Genomic DNA, 10,718 nt, shown 5'->3' on the forward strand with positions numbered 1-10,718 from the left:
AAACAAAACAACACAAAGAGAAAATAAACCCCCAATATAATATAATATGTGTTGGGAATCGTTAGCTGGTGGGCTGTTACAGGAGCAAGGGAGCATTAATATATCATGTTATAAGGCGGGAGGGGGGCAGGGGAGTGACCCGTTTCTTCAGACTAAGGGCTTCATCTAGCAGCACCTCAGATGGGGGAGCTTTTGCACCCCAGGACTTCAGCATTCAGGGAAAGATGTGGGGATCTATGAGCAAGGGATGCTCGAGTGAATGATCTAGATTATCAAAGGAGTCAGACCGCTGAGTGTTGCCAATGCTGAGAGACTTCGAAGGCACCGGCATCCTGAGGCTTGGTGCAGAGACAAACCAGGGCAGGGCTGGCAACTAGAGGTGACCTGTGGACCAGAACACCTGGGTGAGGAAGGGGCAGGGAGGACAAGGAAAGGAGCCAGGTGAGGAAACACCCAGCTCCTCTGGGACATTCAAGTGACACCTGTTGCCACAGACCGAATCAAGAATGAGGGTGGACTGGGCAGATCTATTGTCTCCACAACCACTGGCCCAGCCTGTTTCTGCTGTCCCCCACCCCACCAACGGGATAAAGCCTGCTGTCTTGGAGCCCGGGGAGATGCGGGAGCTGAGCAAGATGCAGGGCCTCGCGGGTGGGAGCCGGGCTCCCCTGGGCCTGCTCCTGGTCTGTCTGTCTCTGCCAGGTATGGACAGCACTGGGGTTATTGGGAACCGGGATTAAGGGAAAGGGGAAACGTAGGAGGGTGTGCTCCTGAGTCCCCAGGGAAGTGAGAAACCAGTACAGAAAGGGGTTTTCAGGGAAGCGGGCCAGGGAGTCAACGGAGTAGCTGGTACCAAATCTGACTCACTGATTCTTTATCTTCTTTTTTGTTTTTTCCCAATCAGGCCTCTTTGCACGGAGCATTGGGGCACCAGAGGAGAAAATCTCCCCACAGGCGGGAAAACCTTCCTTCGACAGCCTCAAGCTTGGGACGGCTGACTTGGGACAGCCTCAGCCCAAGCCAGACCCTGCTAATAATGAACTACCAAGGGCTCTTCCAAGGCTCGCCGAATCCCCACCAGATGGCGCCCTACCCGAGGAGGACTCAGAGGAGCTCAGCCAGCCTTCCTTCTGGGAGGGGTCGCCCACGGAGTCCTGGTTCTACGAGGACCCTCAGCCAGGGATGGAGGCTGCTGCCGAAGACCGCCTGGAGCAAGTGCTGCCAGAAACCCTGCCATACCTTTCCAGGGGCAGTCCTGGACCTGTGGCTTTCTCTGCAACCGAGGCTTCCGAGGACTCAGAGCCTGATTCCAGTGCACTGAGAACCGAGGCAGAAGACTTTGCCCAGCACCCATTCTGGTTTCTCTTCCGCAGGTTGCTGCCTGGTTTTCCCTGGGGGATCCTAAGTCCTTGGGGAGGTGGAGGGGCGGGAACTGCGTGGGGAAGACGGCCCATGCCATACCCTTCTGGAATATGGGGTAGCAATAGTCAGTTATCAGGTACCGGCTTGGTGGGCAATGCTCGGTATCCTCCAGGAAGCTGGGGGGGTATTGGTTGGAATCCTGCGGGAAGCTGGGGAGGAAATGGGTGGAATCCTGCAGGAAGCTGGGGAGGAAATGGGTGGAATCCTGCAGGAAGCTGGGGAGGAAATGGGTGGAATCCTGCAGGAAGCTGGGGAAGTAATGGGTGGAATCGGCTTCCCCCAGGAGTCCGACCTCCTGGTCCCAATCGGCTTCCCCCGAGAGTCCGACCTCCTCGCCCCCGGCTTCCCCCAAGAGTCCGACCTCCTCGCCCCAATCGCCCCAATCGTCCCATTCGGCTTCCCCCAAGAGTCCGACCTCCTGGTTCTTCTGGGAACATCCCAAACCCCAGTTTCCAGTGAGTTCCCCAGAAGCCTCGTCAGGCTGGGTCACACGGTTTCCCCTTCTCGCCCCATTTTGATGCTTCCTCTGTTGACCTAAGCTGGTCGCAAATAAACACAAGCAGTTCTTGAACTCCATGTCTCTCCGTGTCTTTGTTTCTGGGAGTAATGGCGGTGTGCCTGGGCCGCCCTCATTCTCTAGCCATCCCTGTCTCTCTAGGGTCCCCTGTAGAGCCCATCTTGTTGTCCCCATTTTTGGGGGAGAGAGATCAAAACCCAGGTGTTTGAGGGTGGGCCCGCTCTGTGCTTTCACCTAGGTCCAGGGAGTTAGTTCCAGAATGGTCCTGGGAGGAGTTGAGAGTTCACCTGTGACAGGAGGGAGGGAAGGAAGTCCACCAAGCTGGCACCAGGCCAGGAGGGACAAAAAACCTTTCACAGAACACAGGGCCAGGGAAGGTCATACAGCCTACGCTTATCTTTTATTCCCAGACCGTCAAGCTTCTTGGAAGTGGAGGGGACATTGATCTCCCTCACACGCATCACTTAGCGCTTTGTGTGCAGAGAGACACAGACTTTGAACATCTGCTGAACAAATAGCAGCCCCGATAGATAAAGGAAGAGAGAAAACAGAAGCCAGGCCTCCGAGCCAACAACCACTGTGGCAGCATCCGTTGCTTTGTTCTCGTGGGCTCACACAGCCCCTTTCTTTGGTTGAGCTGTTGTCTCTCCCTCCACCCTTTGGTTTTCCCGGGAGCTCAGCATCCGGTCCAGGAGGAGAGTGAGGGCAGTAAGGGTGGATCTCACAAAGGTGAAGACACAAGTCAGTGGGGAAAGACTTGACTGCGTTTTCTCCACTGTGTACTTTGCCCTCGGTGGTCCAGGTGTGTGTACCCTCGATACAGCCTGGCATCACCCCAGATCCAGAAGGCTGGGCACCTTGTAGGAGAGAAGCAGGTAGAGCCTAAGGGATGGGAGCCATCTGCTCAAGTGGGACATGCTGTCCTGGTGTCTGTGGTGAGAATCCTTGTGAAAACACTTCCTCGTGATCCCATCTTTCCCCTAACCAGCCACACCTTTCCCTGTCGCATGAATTCATCTCTTCCCTCCATGGACTCTACTTTTCTCAGTCCTAGGGTAAGACTAGGGGACTGTTTTTAGCTTTTTCTTTTCAACGGGCTCAAGGTCATTTCAGGTTCGCAAGTTCATTTCTCATTCTAGTTGTCCACCTTGCTACAGGCACTCCTATATGCTCTTTTTGTTTGTTAGTTTGTTTGTGTTTCGAAACAGAGTTTCTCTGTGTAGTTGGAGCCTGTCCTGGAACAATCTCTTCTAGACCAGGCTGGTCTCAAACTCACAGAGATCTGCCTGCCTCTGCCTCCCGAGTGCTGGGACTAAAGGTGTGTGCCACCACCACCCAGCCCTATGCTTTTTTATGTGTCTGTGTCACAGACCCTTTGTAATTTTGTACCAGTGAGACAAGGACACTGTTGCACCTCTAGAACAGTGTCTGGACCAGGGCAGGCACTCAACAAACACCGAATGGTCAGCATGTCCTCTGTCTGTCTGTCTGTTGGCCCATCTATTCATATAGGTACCTCCCCACTCTCACCCACCCACAGGCAACCCTGAAATGGTGTGGTCTCACCACCGGTTACAGACTCGGCCTCCGCCCTTAGGAGGTAGCATAAGCTCTAAGAGGTAGGACTTAGCAGGGAGGACACCAGGTCATTGGGGAGAGGGGCCGTGAAATAAGACCACAGGACTCTGCCCCCCTTTTCTCTTTGCTCCCTGGTTTTCCATGATGTGATTGGTTTGGTTCAATGCATGCTCCCCCCTGTGTGCTGCCTTGGGGTAACAGGCCCCAAGACAACAGGGGCATCCTTCAAAACCGTGAGTTCAAGAAAAGCTTTTTCTCTGTAAGTCGGTTATCTCAGATGTGTAGCTGCCTACTAAGTCTCCACAGAGCCTGGTCCGAACTGCTGCCGTGTCCCTCCCGGAGCCTCATGAGACTGTTCTCGGCTCTTGCTACGCTCTGCACACCTCATCATCTCACCCTCCTTATTACCCGTGACAGAAGTGTTTTACGATTCTTTTTTACCCACAGAGTCAGAGAGATGAAGCAACTCACACACACAAGTCATGGATGACAGAGGCAGTGACTTCAACCTCGTCCATCCAGGGAGTGTTCCGATTCAAAGGCAATTAGCAGAAATACCAACTAACTTTTATTATGTGTGCCAGATCATGAACAAGGTGTTTATACACACACCCTTCCGGCTAATCTTCCCAGAAATTCCCCTCAGGAAGAAGCTGCTTGTACAGGGGAGATACTGAGGCCCAAACCGGGTGGGCTGAGGGATTGCACACTGGACAGGCAACACCCAAGAGAAGGGGGGTGAAGCTGGCCTTGGCAAGTATCTGATGGTGACTCTCAGAATCTGGTAGAGGGTTCTGAGTAGCTGTAGTCAATCGTGTCAGAGTGGTCTTTAATTTTTAAAACTAGTTTATTTAAATTTATTTTATGAGCATTGATGTGAAGGTGTCAGATCTCCTGGAACTGGAGTTACACACAGTGGTGAGCTGCCATGTGGATGCTGGGAATTGAACTCAGGTCCTCTGGAAGAGCAGCCAGTGCTCTTAACCGCTGAGCCATCTCTCCAGCCCCCAACTTTTTTATTTTATGTGTATGAGTGTTTTACTTTCATGAATATATGTGCACCACAAGTATGTGGTACCCAGTGAGGCCAGAAGAAGATGTGGGATGCCCCGGAGTGAAGTTATAGTCAGTTTATTTGACCTATACTTCCACAGCACCACCCGTCACTGTACTGGCTGGTTTTGTGTGTCAACTTGACACAAGCCAGAGTCATCAGAGAGGAAGGAGCCTCAGCTGAGGAAATGCCTCCATGAGATCCAGCTGTAACACATTTTCCCATTTAGTGATTAATGGGGGATGGCCCAGGCATGGTGGGTGGGGCCATCCCTGTGGGTTGAGCAAGCAATGGAGAACAAGCCAGTAAGCAGCCCCCTCCATGACCTCTGCACCAGCTCCTGCCTCTGGGTTCCAGCCCTGCTTGAGTTCCTGTCCTGACTTCCTTCAGTGATGAACAGCAATGATGAAGTGTAAGTCTAATAAGTGCTTTTCTCCCCAACTTGGTTATAGTTTCATCTCAGCAATAGAAAAACCCAAACTAAGACAATCACGGAGGGAAGTCAGGGCAGGGACTGAAGCAGAGACCATGGAGGAGTACTGCTCACCTGCTTGCTCTCCCTGGCTTGCTCAGTTTGATTTCTTAAACAACCCAGGACCGCCTGGTTAGGGCTGGCACCAGCCACAAGGGGCTGGGCCTTCCCACTTCAGTCATTAATCAATAAAATGCCCCATAGACTAGCCTACCTGCCAATATGTGACTACATCCCAACTCCCTGAGTTGGATTCTTTTTTTCTTTCTTTTCTTTTCTTTTTTTTTTGTTCTTTTGTTTTTTGTTTTTTGTTTTTCAAGACAGGGTTTCTCTGTATTGCTTTGGAGGCTGTCCTGGCACTCGCTCTGGAGACCAGGCTGGCTTTGGACTCACAGAGATCCTCCTGCCTCTGCCTCCTGAGTGCTGGGATTAAAGGTGTGCACCACCAATGCCGGGCGAGTTGGATTCTTTCAATGGGACCTGAAGCTCCTGTTATCCACCTACCATCCCCAATCCTGAACCACACAGGCCTTCAGGACCAAGACAACAGATTGCACCTGACAAACGTTCCGGTGAGAAAGACGTGACCACACATTCCTGGTGTTTTCACAAGCTTCTTGCAAGAAAAGGGAGCAGCAGAAACAGCCAAAGGGTCCCCTCCCCTCTGAGGAACAGGACACATGAGGTGCTGGTCTACAGACAGGTAATACCAAAAACAGACTGCTGGCCCTCCACCGACATGAGAGACATGAGGTTGAAAACAGCCTGGCTGGAGGAAAGACTACTAACTGTCTGGGCTAGTGAGTCTCGTCTCCTCTGTGCCAGTTGCCTTCTGGATCTCAGCGCTGAAAGTGTCTGGTGACTGGGCTCTGGGACTGGCTATCTGTAAGTGGGAAATCACAGACCTAACGCTGTTAGAGAATTGTGGTAGCCTTGTAACATACTCAGTTCACAGTACATAGAGGGTGGAGGGAGCTATTATCACCTTCAGTGTGGCGCCACACTCCGGAGAACGCTGAGAAGATGAAGGCTTCCCAGGCCTCCAATGTGCAGACTAAAGGGGTACAAGACAGATTTGGGCCCTGCCCAGGCCCTCTGAGGGCAGCCCTTGCCCAGCTCTAGGCTGCCTACTTTCTGTTCTTGTGAATGGGTTTCTCCGAAGCATTTCACGTAAGTAAAATCACACAAAACTTTATCGTCCGTTAGTATAGGCGACAGATCCCCTAGAACTGGAGTTACTGATGGTTGTGAGCCACCTGTGGGTCTTGGGAACCAAACCCCTGTCCTCTGCAAGGGCGGTAATGCTCTTAAGTGAGCTGTCTCTGCGGCCCCGTGAGACGCTCATCTCTTTAAGTGGAGACTATGATTTGAAACCGTAGACGAGGTGCTGGCTTCCAAATGAGAGTTGGAGCTCGCGCTGAAGGCGTTGTTTCCGAGGGACGCGTTTGAAGTAAGAGTTGGCGGTAAGATGTTTTTCTCCCTGGAAGTAAGGAGATAGGTCGGCGATAGAGCACTTGTCCGGCACGCATGGAGTGTTGAGTTTGGTCTTCAGCATTGGAAATAAAAAGAGCTAATTCATCTGTTGTTGACAACCTTTAAGGTATGTTTATTATGCATACAACGCTCTGCCTGCATGTATGCCTGTACGCCAGAAGGGGGCACCAGATCTCATTGTAGATGGTTGCGAGCCACCATGTGTTGCTGGGGATTGAACTCAAGTCCTCTGAAAGAGCAGCCAGTGCTCTTAACCTCTGAGCCAGCTCTCCAGCTTTGACAACCTTTAAATTAGACAAATGGTATCAAATTACCTAATTTGCTGACTTAAGGAGCCCAGACTGTCCATCCACTAGCTGTGTAACCCTCCTCTCTCTCTCTATCTCTCTCTCTCTCTTTCTCTCTCTCTCTCTCTCTCTCTGTGTGTGTGTGTGTGTGTGTGTGTGTGTGTGTGTGTGCATATATATGTATATATAGTAGTATGTATTATATGCATCCAATATATAGAATATATATATTCTTTAGAAATTTTGCCAGGCATGATGGTCCATACCTTTACTTAATCCCAGAACTCAAGAGACAGAGGCAGGTGGATTTCTGTGAGTTCCAGATTACACAGTGAGATCTTGTCTCAAAAAATTTTTTTAAAAATATTTTGTGTATTCATGTGTGTCTGTCTGCACACCACAGGCATGCAGGTGCCTGTGGCGGCCAGAAGAGGACATAGGATCTGGGAGAGCTGGGGTTATAGGCAGTTGTGAGTCCCCCAATGCAGGTGCTGCAGCTGACCTGGGACCCCCTGGGACCCCCTGGGACCCCCTGGGACCTCCTGCATTACCCATTCTCAACTGCTGAGCTCTCTTCTGATCCCACATTTACCATTTCAAACGATTTCTTGGAATGCTGAAGGGGCTGGGAGGGAATAGGTGTGGGTGATCCATGAGGTAGATTGTAGATCGAGGTGCTCTTAGCTTCAGTAGGGAAATGCCCTGTGTGTACTCAGGACAACTGAGGTGCCTGGGGCTTGCCAGGCCCGACTCCAGCTGGGCAAGTCATGGGAGGAAATGACTCTTCCGATGTTTCTGTGGGGCCTGGCCTGGCCTGGCGCATGCATGAGGGAGGTCCCCTTTGCATAATTATTAAATTAGTTTCCTGTTTATACCCTTGTTTTTCACACAGGGCTCCTTGTGACTCCAGCCTGGAGCTTAGTCAGTCTCTTAATTGTCACCTCTGGTCCTCTAAGCTAGCCATTCCCTGCTTAAAGGCCAGCTGGCTGCAGATTTGGAGCTCACACAAAGTGTCAGTCCTGGGCAGCCACCTGACCCTCTGGACCAGGCTGATTTTGCTCCTTATCCTCACCTAGGGCAGGCATGGCTGTCAGGAAGGGCATTCAGATGTTTGGTGAATCAGAATCGGTTTATAAATGCTCCAGTTACCGCCCACTGACGGACCGGCTGACCTACCCTATGAACCGCCCTTAAAGCTAGGATCACTCCTCACCCTGATCCTGTCATCCGCCCACCCCTTCCTCTGTCTAGTAAATGGTCCATCCACCCACTAGATGCTGGCTCCAGAGGTTTCTAGTTCACAAAGTTTGAGGAACCTTAGGGGAGTAAGGAACTGGGGACAGAAGGAGGGAAAAAAGGATCAGAGGGGAAACTAAGGAAAACGAATTGTCCTCTGTGCTTTAAAGAGTATTAGCACTGGGAAGATGGCTTTTTGGGAAGCTGCTTGCTACACAGGTGTGAGCTCAATCTCCAGCATATGTGTTAGAAACCGGGTGTTGGGGCTGGAGACACTGCTCAGCATAGAAGAGCACTTGTTGGTCTTTTTTGTTTTGTTTCGTTTTTTTGTTTGTTTTTTGTTTTTTGAGACAGATTTTCTCTGTGTAGCTTTGGAGCCTATCCTGGCACTCCCTCTGGAGACTAGGCTGGCCTCGAACTCACAGAGATCCGCCTGCCTCTGCCTCCCAAGTGCTGGGATTAAAGGCGTGCCCTACCAATGCCCGGCATGTTCATATTTTTTTTTTTAAAAGATATATTTATTTATTTATGATGTATACAGTGTCCTGCCTGCATGTATCCCTGCAGGCCAGAAGAGGGCACCAGGTCTCATTACAGATGGTTGTGAGCCACCATGGGATTTCTGGGAATTGAACTCAGGACCTTGGGAAAAGCAGTCTGTGCTCTTAACCTTTGAGCCACCTCTCCAGCCCCCACATGAATACATTCATATACATAAATAATGTTTTTTAAAAAGTTGGGTGTGATAGAAAATGGTTACAATTTGCTGGTGACAATGGGCCCCCGGGGCTCACTGGCTGGCCACCCTGCTCCAGATCCCAATGAGAGAATACCAGGTGGATGGATAGTGGAAGGAACCATGTCTGAGGTTGCTTCTGGCCCTCATGTTCACACACATCTGCATATGCATGCAAACATTAACTTAAAGCAGCTTTGTTAAAATTTTGAGAGTAACACTAAGTGAGAGCAGGGGTCATCAGCTACTGGACAGGCCGGAGTGACCATGGGAAGAGCAGGTAAATAGAGGCGTCTAGACCACAGGTTGGTCCTGCCCCCACCACATTCTATTCAGAGCCCTGAGGGTGAGGAGGACCGGAAAGGTCAAGGGAACCTGGCATCCTCTCTGGTTACTGACAGCTGATGTGTTTAAGAGTCCGTTCACAGATGGTTAGTCTGGTGGGGGAAGCGTCCCAGAGCTTTTCAACATCTAACTTTGTTCTTTTTCAAGGACCATGCCGAGTGCTTTACAATGGGACCAGAACGACCAAACAGACAAGCCCATGCATCCGCCCGTGACTCACGGGTGAGTGTCCTGACCCCTGGCCACCTCCCCATGCTCATGCTGCCTTTCTCATGACATTGAATAATTACAGCTCTGGCTAATGTAACTAATGGGACAGGCATAAGCTCTCTCCACGTCAGTTTCCTTATCTGTGAAATGGGGCTAGTCAGAGCTCCCACAGAACAGGGCTGTTGGGATGAAGCCACCCAACATTAGGAAATTAGATGCTCAGCACCGTGTCACACTGGCTTTAGATGTTAAAACAAGGCTCGTGTAAATGATCCTGTGCAGGCCTGGTTGAGATGTTCCCCCAAATATCCCCCTCTCCGACCTTGACTTCATGGTCATCATTTGGGAGTCTGATTGGCAGTCTGCTTTTCCTAGGTAGTTTACACCGTGGACTATGGGCAAGAATATTTTACCTTGGTAGCTAAGTGGGCAGGCACTGGAAACCTAGCAGCAGTCCTGAGTTCAATTCAGTTTCTTTTCTTGGTGTGGAGGTGGAGAGTCTTGGGGCTATGCAGCTGCTGAGCAGTGGAGGCTTGCACACACGGTGTGGCCCTTTGGCTTTAGAAGACAAGGCCATGTGTGATGAGTGAAGTTCCAGGGAAAAAAAAGGGAAAGGGCCGGCGCTAAGGGCCCCAAGGCAGGACCCTGAGTCGGCAGGCCTTGGCATGGATGCGTGTCCAGCCATTGGCTGGTAGCAGGTGGGACAAGCTGCCTCCACGTCTAATTTGTAGAACAGGGTAGGTCCTATCACCCTCCTCTTAGCAAGGATTAAATGATGAGTCGTGGGACTCACTTAGGCAGCTGCCATTCCGGTCATTGCCAAGACTATCATCATTAATTTTCCCCTCAGTGAGAGGGTGTGGTGACCTACACTTTAAAAAAAGTACCTGTCATCCCGGGAACCGCCAGTAGAAGGCAGGCTCTGCCCGTAGACGCTGGCACCGTGCGCTGACATCCTGGGTATCCAGAGCCCAGGAGTGTGAGCCCAGAGTTTCAAAGTTAATAGCAGTTGGTCTCCCCCTTTTCCCGTTCTCTCCCTCATGAGTCCGTGGTGTCTTACAGGTGTCTCATGGACACAGCTACTTTCCTGTAACTCAGTCCCAGTGAAGCCTAACCGCCCCCCCCCCCATTACCGTCCTTCCCCCAAGAAAAATCCAACGCTTCTGCTCTCTGAGAGTGAAATAGCCATTCAGACTTCTCCTTCAGGCCAGAGAGGAATACATAACGCGCTTTTCACTCCTGCAGACTTTGCTTCCCATCATCAAACCGCTCTTGCAGAAACGGTCTACAGAGTAAAACACTGTCTGGGATCCGAGCCTCGGCCTTTTAGGCAGCGTCTGTCGGTGCTTCCCACGGCTTGTGCCGCG

General features: G+C 51.2%; 1 protein-coding gene across 2 annotated transcripts; it reads left to right on the forward strand.

Annotated features, from left to right (window-relative positions):
- The first annotated feature begins 607 nt into the window (after nucleotides 1-607).
- Nucleotides 608-1,993, forward strand: CUNH6orf15 (chromosome unknown C6orf15 homolog). Of its 2 annotated transcripts, XM_027388622.2 has the most exons (3): nucleotides 608-702; nucleotides 905-1,373; nucleotides 1,706-1,993. In XM_027388622.2, the coding sequence occupies exons 1-3, from the start codon at nucleotides 618-620 to the stop codon at nucleotides 1,938-1,940; spliced, it is 789 nt and encodes a 262-aa protein (XP_027244423.2). In that variant the 5' UTR covers nucleotides 608-617; the 3' UTR covers nucleotides 1,941-1,993. The 2 variants fall into 2 exon arrangements, with proteins under 2 accessions (XP_027244423.2, XP_027244422.2); XM_027388621.2 differs by having other exon boundaries at nucleotides 905-1,993.
- Nucleotides 1,994-10,718: the final 8,725 nt, after the last annotated feature.

This window comes from Cricetulus griseus (genome assembly GCF_003668045.3).
Source record: "Cricetulus griseus strain 17A/GY chromosome 1 unlocalized genomic scaffold, alternate assembly CriGri-PICRH-1.0 chr1_0, whole genome shotgun sequence".
NCBI lineage: Eukaryota > Metazoa > Chordata > Mammalia > Rodentia > Cricetidae > Cricetulus > Cricetulus griseus.

Coding starts and splice junctions, on each gene's coding strand:
- CUNH6orf15 (XM_027388621.2), top strand. CDS start 618: ATGCGGGAGCTGAGCAAGATGCAGGGCCTCGCGGGTGGGAGCCGGGCT. Junction 703..904: donor GGTCTGTCTGTCTCTGCCAG/GTATGGACAGCA, acceptor TTTCCCAATCAG/GCCTCTTTGCACGGAGCATT.